General features: G+C 32.9%; 4 protein-coding genes across 5 annotated transcripts; all 4 read right to left on the reverse strand.

The window, feature by feature from the left end:
* On the reverse strand, nt 1–1,404 carry LOC120159633 (F-box/kelch-repeat protein At5g26960-like). Its single transcript, XM_039170209.1, has one exon. The coding sequence runs from the start codon at nt 1,322–1,324 to the stop codon at nt 86–88; it is 1,239 nt and encodes a 412-aa protein (XP_039026140.1). The 5' UTR covers nt 1,325–1,404; the 3' UTR covers nt 1–85.
* A 1,765-nt stretch (nt 1,405–3,169) lies between these two features.
* Nucleotides 3,170–7,813, reverse strand: LOC120159407 (DEAD-box ATP-dependent RNA helicase 15-like). The gene is made up of 12 exons (XM_039169994.1): nt 7,705–7,813; nt 7,488–7,601; nt 7,118–7,215; nt 6,421–6,596; nt 6,074–6,305; nt 5,849–5,967; nt 5,608–5,664; nt 4,968–5,152; nt 4,172–4,316; nt 3,999–4,082; nt 3,837–3,900; nt 3,170–3,509 (listed from the first exon to the last, which is right to left on the reverse strand). The coding sequence occupies exons 2-12, from the start codon at nt 7,598–7,600 to the stop codon at nt 3,499–3,501; spliced, it is 1,284 nt and encodes a 427-aa protein (XP_039025925.1). The 5' UTR covers nt 7,601; nt 7,705–7,813; the 3' UTR covers nt 3,170–3,498.
* A 1,218-nt stretch (nt 7,814–9,031) lies between these two features.
* LOC120159460 (SPX domain-containing protein 1-like) lies at nt 9,032–10,167 on the reverse strand. 2 transcript variants are annotated; one of them, XM_039170058.1, is made up of 3 exons: nt 9,649–10,167; nt 9,442–9,565; nt 9,032–9,326 (listed from the first exon to the last, which is right to left on the reverse strand). In XM_039170058.1, exons 1-3 carry the CDS (start codon nt 9,877–9,879, stop codon nt 9,157–9,159), a joined length of 525 nt encoding a protein of 174 aa, XP_039025989.1. In that variant the 5' UTR covers nt 9,880–10,167; the 3' UTR covers nt 9,032–9,156. The 2 variants fall into 2 exon arrangements, with proteins under 2 accessions (XP_039025989.1, XP_039025988.1); XM_039170057.1 differs by having other exon boundaries at nt 9,189–9,565.
* An 827-nt stretch (nt 10,168–10,994) lies between these two features.
* Nucleotides 10,995–14,442, reverse strand: LOC120159632 (TSET complex member tstD-like). Its single transcript, XM_039170208.1, has 5 exons — nt 14,306–14,442; nt 13,341–13,454; nt 12,227–12,306; nt 11,631–11,755; nt 10,995–11,290 (listed from the first exon to the last, which is right to left on the reverse strand). The coding sequence occupies exons 1-5, from the start codon at nt 14,356–14,358 to the stop codon at nt 11,219–11,221; spliced, it is 444 nt and encodes a 147-aa protein (XP_039026139.1). The 5' UTR covers nt 14,359–14,442; the 3' UTR covers nt 10,995–11,218.
* Between the last annotated feature and the right edge of the window lie 4,019 nt (nt 14,443–18,461).

Here is an 18,461-nt window from a genome sequence, read left to right on the forward strand (position 1 = left end):
CCTGAACGTTACAAACTATCATTTTGTCTGCTTGTTACACTACACAAAACTCCAAAAAAAGCTTCTGATAGGGCAATTAAGCCGATTAACACTCCACACTCACACAGGCGGCGCGTCGTATTACCTCCGGTAGATCCGGCGCTCGACTCCACTCACCACCGGCGCTGTCGTAGACCAAAACAAGCCCGTCTTTAAAACCCCTTTCACTCCTTCCGCCTCTTCTCAACAAGTCATCTATGCATCCCACGACTTGTACCAATATTACTTTATTATCCCCAACCCCTACACAACAAAACCTCACCGTCCCGTCGAGTCGTATCTGAGTCGGCATCGGTGGACTTTTCATCCGACACCAGTCCCCAAACCCTTCGCCGCCGCCGCATTTTCTCCGCGCGTCGAACCTCCAAAACGAGAGTTCCACCGCGTGGCTCGTTAGAACATATACGTAACCGGCGACAGCGCACGCCGCCACTACACAGCCGCCACCAGGTACCGCTCTGCTTCGCAACCAAACACGGGCCTCCACATCGTACAAATCCATCGAGCTTGCGTAAACATGAGCTTCTACCCTGCCAACTCCATCCCCAGACGCACCACCGATTTTCAATCCACCAATAACGTAAAAGACTCCATCCACCGCTGCCCCAGTGCACCCATAACGCCTCCTTTGCGAGTAAGCAACAACGCGCCAAGTATCGTTTTCCGGGTCGTATTCCTCCACGGCGGATCCAATCCTCGAACCGACACCTCCGGCGACGTAAATCTTGTCAGAAACAACCGCTGCGGCGTACTTTTTGCGAGAGAAAAGCATGGGAGATTTGGCAGTAACGTGTTGGGTCCAAGTGTTGTACCTAAGCATGGAATTCCTACCGATCATGTAAATCCTGGGTCCGATAGAAACGAGCCTGGAGATACTGTAAAGCGATGCGGTGTTCATGGGTAGACATAAAGGGAGGTCCCAAGTAGCAGCATGAGAATGGTTGGGTAAAGAGAAAGAAAGGGTGGCGGCAAAGGCACCGGAGTCGGTTGCGGAGAAGGCGAAGACGGAAGGGCGGAGGAGGCGGAGTTGGTGGCGGAGGAGGAGAAAAGAAGGGGAGAGAATGAGGTAGAACCAACGGCGGCAGACGAGGGAAAGGGAAGGGAGGGAAGAGGAAGGAACCCTGGAAAGACATTCCAAGAGGAGGTCATCGGGAAGAGAAGAGAGGGTTAGGGAAACGGTGGGGTTGAGTTGTTGGGGTGTAACTATCAAAGATTTCTGGTTTTGGTTTGGGAAACAAGACTTCATTAGCCATGAGAAGTGCCGAGAATTGCAGCTCTCCGACATTAAAATTTTCAGATTATAATCACTCAAATGGTAAACACCATTTGAGTGCAGCTGCTCAAGCTCGAGTAATGCAGATGGGAAATTAGAACAAGATTCAGGGATCCACCAACATCATATATCAACCGAAGTTGCTAAAATAAAACCCATAAAATCCAAAAGGAAAAACAGAAATGGAAAGGAAACCAATCAGAAATTGGGAATACCCGAGAGGCCCAAACTGAATAGATAGAATTAGGGCTTTTGATTGCCACATGTGAAATGACGTTGATGAGAAAACTTTTCTAAATATCTGACAGACTATATTTTTATTGGGTTTAATTTAATAAATCCATGTTAGCCAATGAAAGATTTGTCCGACCATACTTTTTCTGAAAAGAATTAGGGTATACCGTACGCAAATAGATTATAGGATATTACTCATTTAATTATTAAAAATTATAAAATAATCGTCTAATTATAAAATATTAATTTATTGAGTTTTCAATTATTAACATCTAACTATTCTTATCTTCTAAATTTATTTTTTCTGTTAAAAATTTTAATGGTCGTTTAAAATGAATGTTAATCTATTGACTGAGATATGATAAAATTATATTTTAACGATTACTACTAACATCGTCGTTACTTTTAAGCATTGCTCGACGATATAATGTAAACAAAAATTCGATCTATAAAATACACCTCAAACGATTCTGGAATCAAATTTTATCATATTTTAACTAACATGTTAACGTCCAACTGAAAAGGACATCAATTGATTTTTTGAAATAGAAATAACCAATTTTATGAATAAATAAAAAATTCCAAAATTAAAATAGATGTTTCCAATAAAATTTGTCAACTAAGTACTTAATTGGGATATTCTCATAAAATCATTAAAAAAATTAGTCACTCTAATTCATATCAGGACCATACAAAAAAAAAGTGAAAACCCCCTCCATAAAATCTTAAACAAAAAAGTAAATACGGACAAATCTGACTGCTATGGAAAACGAATAACAACAGAGGATTAAACAATTGGGAGACCACAGATAAAATGCAAATCAAAGCTAAACATCGTGAGATAACTATCTACAGTCACAGGTTACATATCCAATTCAAACTCGAGGGTTTAAAGAAGGGAATATCAACAAGATAACAAATGGGCACCATCTTAACAAGTCGTGACGACGTCAAATCCAACCATGAAAAAAACAAACGACAATCAATCGAAAAAGAAAATAAAAAATTGCCAAAAAACCATCAACTTTTTAATGGAAAATGATAAATTTGAAACATTTGAATAGTCTACAACCAATTTATAACTTTAAATAGTTAGAGATTCAATAAATCAACATCCTATAATCAAATGATCATTTTATCATTTTTAATAATTATAAAACAATAATGAAACAATACCCTACGATCAAGGAATTATTTGCGCATTATTTTAACAATAAAAATTATTGTTCTAGCGCACAAGATTATATTATAAAAAAAAGATATTATTCTAGTATCAATGAATAAATTATTCTCTTTCAAGAAGAATCAAATTGTTTAATTTTAAAATTAACATAAATTTAAAAGATGTTTAAACCAAAATTAAGACTATTATGGAGCTTCCAACTGGTCAAGAATGAGGCATGGAGCAGCATCATAGAGAAATACTGCAATTCTTGGCCTGTATCGCTTGGGGGTGCTGGCAATATGAAAACTTGCCCCGACATAATATAGTTACACAAATAATATTCAAATATAAAAAAAGAAACATACAACTAAGAAGAACATGAAATCAGACGAATTAAATTATCTCAATGGTTAAAAGGATAATTATTATCCCTAGATATTCCAGATACGGGTAGCAGAGACTGAAAATGTGTTTGAACTTTCATTGTCAAATGATTGAAAATCTTTAGAACAAATACTACTTGTAATCACTTTAGATTAATAAAAAGGAAATGAAACCAACCATTACTTGTTGACTAAAAATCCCGATCAAACCCCAAGTAAACTACAGATTCAGTCTTAATGGTAACAATCTAATTGAACAAAAGCAGTACATCAAAACAAAAATGATAATTCCAGCACAGATGTTTCCATCCCACCTATAGTTTTACAACAATTCTCAGTTCTGGCATGCCCTTTCGTGCTATAACTCCTAATCCAAATCAACCCAAGTGCTTCGATGTCTAGCATCATGAAGGCACTACACAATAAATAAATTCTGTTAGCTTGGACCCCAAAATGATTAAACAAACAGAAAAAAGAGGAAACATCTGAGGCATATCATGCATTCAACAAGTAAATGAATAGTTAGCTGCACAGATTAGAAACAGAAATGCCTACAACCTACTTCATTGAACCACTTGTAACTATATGTAAATATATTTGGACCAAATCAAGTACACTGGAGACAGTATATACAGTCCATATCCATTAATGTAATACGTTTTGACATGTGAAGCAAATTATTATGCACATGTGCATGCATCAGTCATACTATAACATCACGTAGTACAAGGTAATTTCTTACTGTATGTCGAAGTATCAATCTGCTCGGGAAGCTCCTTTATATCCACCTCAAACCTTTCCTGAACCTGAAACCATCAAAGTAACAATAGTTATTAAACAAAAGTGACTAATTAGTTCTATTAAATACATAAATAGAGTATATGAAACAGAAATTATCTATAACCTGATTAAGGACATCAGAGTCAGATGCCGATGAGACATATGTAATTGCAAGCCCCTTGGTGCCAAACCTACCAGCTCTACCAACCTGCAATAACAGAACCCAGAGAAATATAATAGAAAGTCGAGGTCTGCATGACTTTGGTTCAACTGCAATAAAGGAAAAACAGAATTTACCCTATGCAGGTAGGTATCAGCAGAGTCTGGCATATCATAGTTGATAACAATGTTAACACGCTCAATATCAATTCCCCTTCCAACTAAATCTGTGGCCACAAGAATTCTTTTGTGACCTTCCTTGAAACTCTTGTATCGTGTCAACCTTAAAAGATAATAAACAAATAATCAGAGCCAACAACAGGTTAGATTCAAAGGAAAAGGATAAATTGCATACACACATTCACACACAATAGAGGCACAAAACAGAAGCTCGTTCCAAAACGAAAATTTTATACTAAGAAAACAGCTGAATGTTTATGCCTAAGCTGAAATATACATTTCATATACACAACAAAAAGTTAATCAACACAAACGCTACAGTCATAAGAGGATATTTATTAGTAAATACTAAATAGTAAATAACCGAAAGTAGGGCAAAACAGGTTTTATCTCAAACCACCCTGAAATATTTCAATAAGAAAATCAGACCTGCCCATTCCTGAACCACATTTTCAGAGAGAAACAAAACAAACAGAAAAAAAAGATCCTATCATATCAAGTCAGAACCCAACAGGTTCAGGTTATTTTTTCAAATCTACCCGATATAGCAAGATGTAAATCCATAAGAGGAAACAAAATAGGCAAAACAATCTTAAAATATCTAGCTCTTCTCAATTCACTTCTACCCTAGTGCAAACACGTTACACGTCGACACCAAAAGGAAAGTTGATAAAGTAATATGTAAGGCATAGATCATAGATAAATGGATACATCAGCCCTCATGCCCACAAAATATCACGTAATGGATGCATACCTTTCTTCCTGGGACATTCCAGAATGGATGCAGATAGAGGGGAAATTGCACTCCACAAGCAACTTGTTGAGCTCAGCTGCTCTGTTCACACTTTTGACAAAAATAACTACTTGGTTGAAATCTAAGGCATCAAGGAGATCATTCAATTTGCGGTTTTTCTCTAGCTCGCTCAATTTAATGTAATGCTGCATGGGTAGAAAACAATTATCTAGGCATTAACAACGAGTCTACAAGAAAATTGCAAAGACCAGGAAAGAGAAAAAGAAGAGGGAAGGACAAGTTTCCCTTGTTTGGATGCTAAAAAATGAAAATGAAAGGGGTGTGGTGGGCTGGGGTAAGGATACATTGCCAACCAACCTTATTTTGTGATGCATAAAAAAAGGGCCAAGTCATTAATCTACTATATCGTCTGAAATGGAAATGTTAAATTAAGGACAATTCTTTCTTGCCAAACAGAATTTTTCAAAGAGGGATCTTCATCCATAAATCTTCCAAATTTGAAGGAACAAAGAGTTATATCCAGATTCCTACCCGACCAAAAAATTAGTGAAACAAAAAAGGTCACCTCTATACCATTTACCTTTGTTTCCTTCAAATTCAAACAAAGCCTATAAAGGGATGTGGTTAACTCTATGCGTACCTGTACCAGACCATGAAGAGTCAACTTGGCTTCATCATCAACATAAATTTCCATGGGCTGCAGCAAAAACATCAAAAAAGACCATCAAAGGAGGAATATATTTCAAAATTTAAATGCAATTCAATTTCTAAAAGTATGTATCCTGTCATTAAAGAATGGTACATGCAAAAACTATATATTACCCACATAAAGTAGTAGTATTGAAGAGACAAAATAGCAGACATTAAAAATAAGTAATTACATCTTGCATAAATTTCTTGCACACAGGTCGGATTTCCTTGCTAAGTGTGGCTGAAAACATCATAACTTGTTTGTCATGTGGAGTCATCTTGAAGATCTCTTGCACATCTCTCCTCATGTCTATACAATTTGAAAAATATAAATGATGACTGACGGATATAGTAAAATAAAAAGCACCTAAGAAGTAGTATATCTACAGCAGATGAAAGGAACTTAGAAAGCATACCAAGTGACTCAAGCATCTTGTCACATTCATCAAGAATGAAATGCCTCACATTCTTCAGACTAAGATCTTTATCCCTGGTAAGAGCCAAAATCCTTCCAGGGGTTCCAGCAACAATATGAGGACACTCGTTCTTTAGTAAATCCTTGTGAACCTTGATATTGACACCACCATAGAAGACAGCAACTTTAATATCTGGCAGATAAGTACTGAACCTCTCAAACTCATGGCAAATCTGTCAAAGCATAGATGAAGTAATACTTATTAAGAAGGAACCAAATATAAATGGCACTACAACCCCCAACTGCCATGCTGACTCCAAACAAAAAATTGAAGTCTCTGAAACACACCTGGTAAGCTAATTCTCTTGTATGACATAGAACAAGTGCAGCAACTTGACCAGCAACTGGCTCAATTTGCTGAAGAGTTGATAGAACAAAAACAGCTGTCTTTCCCATACCAGATTTTGCTTGGCAGATCACATCCATTCCCAGAATAGCTTGAGGGATGCACTCATGTTGCACTAATGAATAAGAAAATAAAATTGCAGTAGGCGAACCCTCAGTAAATTATAAATGTTCTTCCCGATCCTTTAACGGAAAGGTTACCAAACCAGTTTTCGTGTTGAAATGATGAATATAGAGGTAGTGATTACCTGGATAACAAAATCTTGAAAAAGTTAGAAAAAGAAAAACCAAGCAAGATTGAATAGATCAGTCAATAAAGATGAAGCTTTACTTGGGAAACACAAAAAAAGGAATTGTATACTCAGCCATATGCATGTCCAGCAAACTTAACTTAAACATATAATTAAAAACTATACAAAAAAAAAAGTAAAAAAGAGTTTGACCAGACAATATAAAGTAACAGAAAAGAAAATAAATGCAATGATGATACTGAATACTAACATGCCTGGATAATTAGGCTAACAATATAATTTCAAGGCAAACTTTTCAAAGATTACTACAAATTATACAGTGACAGTTAATGCGTCATCCAAAACAGCACTTTAAATTGAAATAACATATGTTAAAATCAGACATTTGCCTGAAGGATGTTCAAATCCGGAATCCACGATAGCTCGAAGCAGCTCTGGTTTCAGCAGGAAGTCTCTGAATCCCGAACTATGAATTCCAACATACCCCCTACACCACGTAAAATAAAAATTAAAACCAACCCAACAAGACCACAACCTAATATTCAAATTACATCCGTATGAAACGGCACCAATAATTAAAAAGTAAAATTCAGTTTTCAGCTAAGCATCAAATTTTAAACTACTTCATCGACTTCAAAAGATCAAAGAAAAAAAGCACCCATTTTTTCTCTGTTGAAAAAATAGAAACAAATGAAATATTTACACTAAAATGACATACTGCAATAAATTTTGAAAAATATATGAAGTAAAAAGACTAACTTTTTAACAGAATCAGCAGCCTTAATGGAGACAGAGTCGGGGGCTTTTTCATCTTCCTCTTCATAGTCGAGAAGTTCTTCCTCATAGGCGTCGTTGTCCTTTATCTCACCCATCCTATTAAAAAAATCCACTTTATTTCCGAATTCACAGTTCGGGTTTTGAACTTTTGCAACATTCGAAACAGTAAGAGATAGATGCAAAGTGGAAGAACGTACACCTTTCGGCTTCGATAAAAGGTACGACTTTCGTTTCTCTCTTGATGTTATGATGTAGAAAAAACAGAAACAAGAAAATGAAAACGGGGAGGGAAACTAAATCCCTAGATCTAGGGTTTGAGGACAGAGAAAGGAATATAAATTATTGGACGGAATTGCCGTTGTTACTATCAAACCATGGTGGAAAATATGAAGATTTTTATATAATTATTTTTTAACTTCTAATTTCGATGAAATTTCAAAAATGAATATCATTATGGACATGATCTCTCATGTTATTTATTTATAAATATTATTTAAATACAAAATAGATTTTCATTAAAATAAGTTTTTTTAATATTTAAATTCAGATTAATTTATATTAATAGTTAATTAAACAGATAAATATTTAAATTTGTTGGGGTTTATACTAATTTCTTTAATTTTTTTTTTGTTTAGATAGAGAGTCGTGATATATATTTATGTGATGAAGAGATCTCATTTCCAATTTTATGTTGCGACTTATTATGTATAGGTCATTAATATCGATATCAAACTTAAGATAAAAATAATTTTTTGTATATTGATATATTAAATAAATATAAATATCAATTAATAAATTTAATCTATAATATTATAAGCGATCATGTTAAAAAATTGCGCTTAACCAGAGATATAAATAGAGATGGACTTGAGATTCGAACCAGACGGGAACAGAGCCGATCGGGTCAAATTTAAAAAAAATCCGGGTCGGTCGGGTTTTTTTATGTGATGTTCGGGTCGGGTCGGGGTCAGGTTTAGGGTGAAAATACCCGACCTGAAAAAATATATAATTTTACCTTAAATATTTAAGAATAATTACAATAATAACATTCTATATATTATTTTTTCAATTAAGTCATTATTTTTATTGAATAAAAATATTTTTTATTATTATTTAGGGTCAGTCGGATTTTTAAGTTATATATCAGGTCGGGTCTCGGGTGGAGGATTCTCTGTTCTCGGGTCAGGTTGGGTGTACCAAAAACCCGACCCAACCCGACCGATGCCCATCTCTATATATGAAACTCCAAAAATATCTAGAAGCTCGAGAAGCTTCTATAGGGATAAGGATTGACGGCAAAAACGCGGTTTGCAAAGAATATAGGAAGAAGGTACAACAAAATTCATTGCCATATCTCTTGAATAAAGAATACTTCATGTACTCCAAGGTGTTTGGGGCATTGCTTGGGCAGATGATAAAATCACACACAAAATTAAAGATTGAGAAGAAGATCCCATATGATTTCTATAACAAAGTAAACATACAGTTCAAATTCAATCATACATGAAGCAGAGACGTATAGTAGAACAATAAAGCATCAATTCCTCTCCTCTCCTCTCCTCTCTAATACTGTATTAAGCCATGCCATCAAGAGCTAGCACCTATTATACATCATTAGAAAACAGGAGCTGAAGCATAATATTGATCTTCATCAAGGATCATTCGGGGGAGAGAGGCGCTCAAGTATGGCTTCACACCCCCTAATAAGATTGTAAAGCAACTCGGTGGAGAAGAACGGCTGCTGCAAAACCCTAGGCATGTACGATGACTGAACGGCTCCACCTGCACGTTTGTTGTGCTTCTTCACAATCTTCATCAACCCTGTTTTGTTTCAAGCTCTTTATGGTCAGGAACATTTTTTTTTCGTGTCGGTTGCAGATGTTGAGATTCGAACGAAACGAAGTTTTTAGATAGAACATGATTAAGTGTATTGTACCTGTAAAGTTGATGACACTGTAATGAAGTAGCATCACCATTTCAGAATAAAAATCCAAGAGTTCCCTCCGCAATTCCAACATTTCTTCGTTGCCATTTAGGTTTTCAGCCCTGCTTTCGAGCTCCTGGAAACACCAGAAGGATTAACTGTTTCGTTGAACAAGAAACAAATGCAAAGTTGATCAATGACACACTGTGATGCTTTTACCCTGAACATGATGATATAGTCTTCCTCTTTGTCCAGATAAAAGGTGTTGACCTTATCGAGTTCCCTGTTCAATGACTGTTTGAAGCCCATGTCTCTTGGCCTGTTTCTTCCATTTGAATTAGGGTTTGCCAGTTTCAGTTTCCTCTTCAATGCCTTGTATGCCAAGAACTTGCGTTCCCATTGGGGCAAGCTTCTTGCAACTTCAGCTCTGTGTCTTTTTCCATGTTTCATGTCTTCTCTCCCTGTAAAAACTAATCCCCTCAATTGCACACACACACACACACACACATATATATATCATATTGCTGAAAGGACGAAGATAATAACGAGGTAGATTGTGGGATATTCGTTGATGCCACCGAATTCAAGTATATTCTGCTATATACGAATTGAGTTTAATACTGCAGCCAATGGTTTCATAGGGACTGACATTTATATAGAGTAAAAAGTCATCCTCTAGTGTATCGGAAGGGCATGAGATACTGGTTAGAAAGGCAGATGCTTTATTAATATGACAAATAAAACTGCTTCTGTGTGTTGGGCACCATCCGGAGGATCGTAGCGATAAATACAAGAGAATATGCTGCATTATCCTTTGAGATGTGAATCACCTGCTTTGACTGCTTCCAAATTCTTGGGCAAGTCATTGTACCCATAAATACAAAAAATCTCCAATCGGATTGTTTTTTTGCGTGTAAATAAACTAGACTTGAATGAATAATACTATAAGTATTGTTTGTATTTATTTAAATTTTTAATATTATATTTGCGTTTGTATTATTTACTTTTAAAAGTGTTCGTGTTCAATTCATTTAACATTCGTTTAATGTTAGACAATCAATATTTTTTTTCTATCTTTTTATTAGCAAGTAAAAAAAAGTGAAATTATGCTCCATAAACAAACTTATAAAAGAGTTTATTCGTGAACCTAAACAAACCAATAAGGATAATCTGATAAACGAATTTATTTGTGAACCTAAACAAATAGATCACAATTCTATTCATGTTAATTTGTACGCTATATTCATTTTCATCCATAAGTGGAAAAGTTATACCCCATCTGTTTATGATTTTCATTCACGTGTTTGTCCAATGTTTTCTTTGATTTGACAAAGCAGCTTTTTTATAAATATTTATATAATTAAAAGAAAAACTTCAATAAGATGGGGATACAATATGATACAAATAATTGCAGTTGAGACACGTAAAGCAATTATTAACATGTGTTACAGGAAAAGCACAATATACCAAATTCATAATCTCAATTACCATGCTAATGACTTTAATATTAAAGAACGATAAATGTTTTCAGACAGTCATGAACTTCAACTCAAAAAACATTTCACTGGTTTCCAAACAGTGTGAGATATCATAAAATCCATGAAAAAGATCCATAAGCTCCAAAACCCAGAAGTGAAAATATCTGTAATTCAGAATAGGAACCATGATATTACACAGCACTCACATGGTAAATACATACTACGACGTACGATATACCATGCCTTTCTGTAGAGTACAAGACCCAAATTTAACGTCTCTGAATAGGCAGCGATGGTAGAGCATTCTTGGCCTAAAACTCAGTCGGGGGTTTTAAACGTACTAACCTCTTGATCCTGTCTTTATCTGTGTTCTCCAGATATCCCTTGAGAATATTTAGAAAAGAAGAGTGGGAAAAACGTCAGTAGCAGTAGCCAACTAGGAAAATGCAATTGGATGATAATTAACAATCAGACGAAAAGGAACAATTTCCTGACACAGAGATATAACAGGTGCTTAGGTTAGGCATCAAAAGGAAGTGAGCTGCCACATGCCACATTAGTCCTACCTTTTTGATAATCATTGGCAGATGAAATATCATAATTGCTTTTTCAAGCCCCGCTCAAGGGGTGTGTATTCCAATCATAAAAAAATAGTAGCAACAGTTTCTGATCAAAGTAAGAAAGCCAAATTAATTTTGATAGAATACCAATTTGTGACCTCACCTGCCAAATAATTTCATCTAAAGTCAAGCATATCCTTCCATACTTATCCAGAAAAAGGCGCTCTGTTGGTAGCTTCCCACATACATCCTTTACAGCAGAGGTTATAGTAAAGATCACCTCTGCCACTAGAGCAAAACAATTGAGGTAAATCAGTAATGACTTAAGGTTTGTAACTTAATGCACCATGCTAGACGATATATTTGATACCCTTTTCAATGCACTACAAGTATCGAAGTGTTAAATTTCTTTCTTTAATTTTACACAGTACTAAATTATATTTCATAAAAAAAGCAATATTCATTTAAGTTACAGACCATAAGAATGGGCCACACTATGGGTAAAAAGCAAGCCATGTTAAACGTAATAGAGAAGCTTATCCAACTAAGAGCATAGAGATTTATGCAAGTCAATGTATCGAAAATCCATTTCTTTTCAAATTGAAAATCATCCAAGGAAAGAATTTATGACCCAATCAAGTTCTCTAACATCAAACAGAACGGAAGTTACATATTTTGAGTTGAGAAGTTTCAAGTTTGTAGCTTCTTCACCTCTCACAAACTTAGGTTGTATGTGTAAAGAGCGCAAGGTATACTTACATGCAAGTTCATCATACTCATCTTTGCCAACTACATAGACGCTGACACCTCCGAGCACTGTGTAAACAATGTAAACAGACCTGATAAAAGAACATGATTGTTAAGTTCTTTAAACTTATATCTCTTAGTCAAAAGATAATATTTTTATCGGATGAATGATGCTAGAACTCCCAAAAAATTTATCCTAAGCTACAAAAAAATAATAACATATTTTTATTTATTATTTTTAAATGTGTATATTATGAATCTCTTACAATATTTCAGGTCTTGAAGATAAAACATTTTATTGCTTTTTTGATAATGCAATAAATGTGAAATTGAGATCATGAATAAAAGTACATATTTCACACAGTAATACCATTAGTAGATTGTCTCCCCTCCCCCACCCCCCACCCCAAAACTTATGTTTATAAGACAATTTCTCTTGCATGATCAAGTTTAGTTTTGGACACTGACCATCCACAACTAACAAAGACAAGAAGCCTGTGCCCCTGATCAGTTAATTCCAGGGATTATATTATTTCAGGACAGAAAAAAAGACGAGCACAAAACTAATGCTACTGCTTGAAAAATGTATTTTGAATTAGGATTCATTGGCCGCCAAAAGCACATCCCAACTCCAGAGTAGAGAGTGAATGTTTTTCTTTTACTCTTAGAACAGGTTTTCCTGTAATTGAAGTTACAAGGCTTCATGAATAAAGATGGAAGTTTGGGAAAGGAATCCAGTAAACCAGGCCTGTTGATCAGCTGATTATGCTATCTACAACTTAGTTAACTTTAGCTACATGTGTAACACCTCAACATCAGAACTAAAATAAAATGGTATGCTTGCTGCGGGATACATCCTTGTTGGTAAGTTTGGGTGCAAGCCTATAAAACTTCTAAGATCATAGCAATTCTGTGCTAATGGCAAATGCAATCATTTCACGCTGATCAATAAAGCTTTCTGGTAGTAGCAAACATCATTTACTCCAGATTTAAACCTTCCGACCACCCCAGAAACCATTCCCCGTTGAATAATTCTTGAAGGCATTTTAGAGATGGAAAACATGCATTATAGCTATAAGATAGATACAAAAGTAGAAAATGGATGAAGGGAGAAGGATATTCATACTTGTGAGAAGCAACAAGCAGCTCTTCATTCTTAACACCTTTAAGATTTTCCGCTCCCAGTTTAACTAGGAAAGATCTCCAATGCAACCGTTCTTCAACAGGAACACCATTAAAGCTGCAATATAAAATAATCCCAGAGGCAATGCTCAACTATGTTATCAATAAGAGATAAGATATCAAGCTGAACTCTCATTTGGAAGTTCAACTACACATTCCTCAAAAGGACATACCAATATCGAAATGCAGCAACAAAGAAAAATAATTTATAGATGTACAAGCTACTTCACTCTCACAGGACTGAGACCATTGTTAGTTGTAGGATTCTTGGGATTAGGAAACAGAAAGTCGTGGAAATGTAATCAAATGCCTCTTTTTCTGTTATTGTTATATGGATGACAAGAATAGTTGTGATCACTCTCCAAGACATTTGAACTTATGGTCCTTATATGTTTTGATTTGATTTAGGACCTCAGTTGAACTTGGATTAGATAGTATTCTCTTAACTTGTTTATTAAGTTGATATCAGAGGTTTAATCTAGGTTCAAATTCCCAAATCCCGTTCCCAGGAAAGGTTAAAAAAATATGAGAAGGTAGGATTTCATTGGCAATTGGGGGAATGATCATTTGATCAACTCAAAGGCAACACCATTTGTCTGAATCCATCTCATATCCCCATCATTCTTGTTTGTTTCTACTTCTACCTCTAAAGCCACAACAGATCATGTGTTTTCCAAACCTCACCCATTTCCAATCTCTACCAAATCCCATCAGAAAGTAAAATAAAAATATTCGTTTTCCGTAACAAAATCCAAAGATCCATTAAAGAACTACATCTATATAGAGCAGATTCAAGTATTACAAACTAATTCAACAAACTAGAACACAGAAAGAGCATAGTAGAAAAAATAAAAATAAAAATAAAAAAATGCAGAAGCGATATGAGGGTATGATCTGGGGAAGACATACCGTTCAACTAGGATATTCCCTTCAGAGTTAGCGAATAACACTGCGAGAATCATCGCGATGAGATTATCCGCCTCTATCAAATACTTCCGTATCTCTTCTTTTTTTCTCTGTCGGGTACGGAGACGGAGATCAGGGGACTTGCTGGTTTGTTATTGTGTCCGTCGTTCGAACTTTTTGTTTCTTTCTTGGTTAAACTATGTATTTAGTCACCTAATTATCACTATAATTTTATTTTAATCACTTAATTATTATTTACTTTATGTCTTAATTTTGTTTTGCTCACCTGCTATTAAAAATTAATATAATTTAATTGATTTTTTTATTTTTCAATGAAGATATGGAATTTCTTCAGGTGATACATTAACGTTATTGATATTTTTCAATTATAAGTAACCAAATTAAAATCAAAACGCATAATAAATAATAAATTTTCAAAACATAATTGAATGATTAAAATAAAATTAAAATGATAATTGAGTAAATAAATATGTAATTTACTGTTTTTAAAAAAATTGCAATCCAACTCGATTGGGTTAGAATCCATATCAATTGGAGCATTGGATTTAATATTTAAAAATAAAGTCAAACACACACGTATATATATATACAAACTTTATTCGTTATTATATAAATATTTTTATTCTTAATTTCATACATAAATTTTATTGATATCGTATTTTATTCGAATTCAAACCCAAAATTAAATTTTCTAATTTAATGGTTAAATTTAATGGCATACATTATTTAACATAATTATTATATCATATTATGATAATTATTTTCATTAAATCAACAAATAAATCTAACGACGGATCACTAAAATAAAAATAAAACATAACATTTGTATTATTTTTATTAAAAATAATTGAATAATAAATAAAAATACAAAGATAAACAATCGATTAAATAGATTGTTTATCTTTTTAATTTGTGGGATAAAATTAATAATAAAAGTAAATATTAAGAGATAAAACATTTAAAAAAAATTAGAGAATAATTTGATAAAGAAAATTTAAATTTAAATACACTTTAAAAAATAACATTAAATATTAAATTAAAAAACTGCATATTTTAAAGACAAATAGTCAATAAAACCTAAATTTAAGGGAAATTCTGTTGTGCAGTGCTTAAAAAACGGTTAAAAAACAACGTGATTGGTTAAACAAGTGACTGATTAAAATTTATATCGGTTATGTTATATCATTTAACCGAAAATATTATCAAGTACAATAACACATTAGGTAGCACTTATATATTGTAATAGATAGCGCTTTTATAATAAAATAGGCATTTAACCGGAAATATTATCAAATACAATAACATATTAGGTAGCGCTTATATAATGTAATAGGTAGCGCTTATATAATAAAGTAGTCATTTAACCGGAAATATTATCAAGTACAATAACATATTAGGTAGCGCTTATATTGACATTTTCTAACTAAACCGGTATATTTATACCGGTAACATTGTAAATTTACCTATTACATTCTAATTATCGGTTTCGATGTTTTTGGGATCGATACAATTTTAAATGTATCGACACTTTATGCATGCATCTCGTTTGGCATTCATTCTAGACAAAATGTATCGACACAAACTTAAAACGTGTCTATACATTATGTATACCTATTTTCTCATAAAATCGGTATATTTTTACTGGGTACATTGTAAATTTACTTATTACATTGTAATTATTAGTTTCGATGCTTTTGAGATCGATACTTTTAATAAATGTATAGACACTTTATGTGTGCACATCGTTTGACATTCATTCTAGACAAAATATATTGACACTTTTTAAATTTGTGTCGATACATTATGTTGATATATTCTATCATAAAACCGATATATTTATAACGGTTACATTGTAAATTTACCTATTACATTATGATTATCGGTTTCGATGTTTTTGGGTTGATACTTTTAGAAAATGTATCGACACATATGTTTACATATTATCTCATTAAACCGGTATATTTTACCTATTACTTTATAATAATTGACTTCGATGTTTTAATAATCAATACTTACTATCAATGTATCGACACTGTTTTGGAAACTTAATGTTTGAGAACTATATTGGACAAAATGTTAAAAATAAATTTTTGTGTTTACTAATTTTGTCATTAAAAAAGTATATTTTTATCGGTAAAAATTACCTAAAACATTATTATTTCTACCTAAAACATTAATGTTTTTTAACATTTTCGGTAAAATGTCCAACAATAACAAAATCGGTAAAAAATAACAAAACCAGTAGCGCTTTTACCAGTTTTGTTAAGAAACCCGATAAAATACCAAAATAATAACAAAACTAATAGAAACGATGATGTTTTCAATAATTTTTACTGATTTTATTATGCATAATAATAATAAAATCGGTAGCGATTTTATCGATTTTGTTAAAAAATTCAATAAAATATCTAAATAATAATAAAATCGATAAAAATAATAATATTTTCTATAAATTTTACCGATTTTATTATACACACCAATAATAAAATTGATACTGCTTTTTTAACAGCATATACATATTAGAAAAGATTGAGGAACAGGTGGCGTTTAACAATTAAAGCTGACAACTTTGACGTTGCCCTAATCATTATCTTGATATAATTTCGTTTCAACGGCTATGATGGGACTACTTTTCTCTTGGCAGCCGTTGGATCTGGAAATTTCTGTCGGCAATCAATCCTTTATATGCCAATGAGGAGACTTTTCGACGTTTTTGCTTTTACGGTTTTCCTTACTGTGCGCCACGTGCATCATCACAAAACAATAATTGTACTAATTATTTTTCAAAAAACTAATTATAAAATATGATATTTATATCATATATATATATATATATATATATATATTCAAATTAAGTATATCATATATTTTTAAATTATAAAACCTTAGAATGAAGATTATATCTCTTACTTAAGACGGACAATTATTATATCAACATATAATAGTTATTTATTGAATGATTTGAATCATCGATTAAATAAGGGCAAAATATATGATTGATCTCTTGATTATAAGTGATATTTTATTGAGTCTCTTGGCTATTAAAAGTTATAAATTAGTCATTTGACTATTCATATGTTCAGAATCCATGATTTTTTCGTTAAAAATTTGACTGTCGTTTTAGTTGGATATTAACATGTTGTTTGAGATATGATAAAATTATGTTTTAATGATGATCATTGGTAATATTATTACTTTCAAACACTAACTTGACGACATAATGTTTTCAAACACCGACTAGACGACATAATGTAAATAGAGAATAGATCCACAAAATACAGCTTAAACGGTTCTATGACCATATTTTATCCTAAACATAACGTCCAGTTCAGATGACCACCAAATTCTTAATGAAAAAATAACGAGTTTGAAAAACAAGTGACCATTTTATAACTTTTAATAGTTGGGGACTTAACAAAGTAACATCTTACAGCCAAATGACTACTTTGTAACTTTTAATAGCCGAGGGATTCAACAAAATAACACCTTATAATTAGGGACCGTTTGTATATTTTACCCATTAAATAAATAGTCTTTTATATTAAAAATATGTATAATAAACTCTTTATGGAATTCACTAAATGCTCTGATTCCAAGGATTTTACTATTAATTTTCCGGACTATTACAAAATTACATCTTTATCAATATTTTTATAATAAAGTAAAAAACACTTTGTGGTGCGAAATTTGTCCAAAGTTGAACGGTGGAGAAAGATGATGGGGGAGAAAAGAAATAGAAGTTGACTTACAGTAGGGACTAGTTTGGTAGAAAATTAAAATTGGAGTTAAAATTAAGACCAAATTAAAGTAAAATATAAATTTGAATGATTTGTGTTATTCATATATTTTTATTAGTTATCGTATCATTTTTCGTCAATATTTTTACGATAATAAACCAATTTATTACCCTTTTTAAAATTAGATGATTTATAATTTTTCAAGACTTAACCAAAAAAAAAACATCATATAATTGAAAAATTATTCATGTATTTTATCCTAATCTCAACATATTTTTTATTATTATTAAAATTGTATCTTCAATATAAAAAAGGAAATGGCACAATAAAAAATATTTTCTTCTTATTTATTGCAATAGTTTAAATTATAGGAAACATCATACCCATTTCTATAAAATACA

Source organism: Hibiscus syriacus, unplaced genomic scaffold (genome assembly GCF_006381635.1).
Source record: "Hibiscus syriacus cultivar Baekdansim isolate YM2019G1 unplaced genomic scaffold, ASM638163v2 tig00111366_pilon, whole genome shotgun sequence".
Lineage (NCBI taxonomy): Eukaryota > Viridiplantae > Streptophyta > Magnoliopsida > Malvales > Malvaceae > Hibiscus > Hibiscus syriacus.

What these genes read in the sequence shown, in the direction of transcription:
- LOC120159633 (XM_039170209.1), bottom strand. Translation starts at nt 1,324, where the DNA reads ATGTCGGAGAGCTGCAATTCTCGGCACTTCTCATGGCTAATGAAGTCT.
- LOC120159407 (XM_039169994.1), bottom strand. Translation starts at nt 7,600, where the DNA reads ATGGGTGAGATAAAGGACAACGACGCCTATGAGGAAGAACTTCTCGAC. An exon ending in CAAGAGAATTAGCTTACCAG is followed by an intron (nt 6,306 to 6,420) that starts GTGTGTTTCAGA and finishes ATGCTTTGACAG; the next exon opens with ATTTGCCATGAGTTTGAGAG. An exon ending in ACTCTGATGTCCTTAATCAG is followed by an intron (nt 3,901 to 3,998) that starts GTTATAGATAAT and finishes TGATGGTTTCAG; the next exon opens with GTTCAGGAAAGGTTTGAGGT.
- LOC120159460 (XM_039170057.1), bottom strand. Translation starts at nt 9,879, where the DNA reads ATGAAACATGGAAAAAGACACAGAGCTGAAGTTGCAAGAAGCTTGCCC. An exon ending in ACTATATCATCATGTTCAGG is followed by an intron (nt 9,566 to 9,648) that starts GTAAAAGCATCA and finishes TGGTGTTTCCAG; the next exon opens with GAGCTCGAAAGCAGGGCTGA.
- LOC120159632 (XM_039170208.1), bottom strand. Translation starts at nt 14,358, where the DNA reads ATGATTCTCGCAGTGTTATTCGCTAACTCTGAAGGGAATATCCTAGTT. An exon ending in GGGAATATCCTAGTTGAACG is followed by an intron (nt 13,455 to 14,305) that starts GTATGTCTTCCC and finishes TTTATATTGCAG; the next exon opens with CTTTAATGGTGTTCCTGTTG. An exon ending in CTGCTTGTTGCTTCTCACAA is followed by an intron (nt 12,307 to 13,340) that starts GTATGAATATCC and finishes TTCTTTTATCAG; the next exon opens with GTCTGTTTACATTGTTTACA.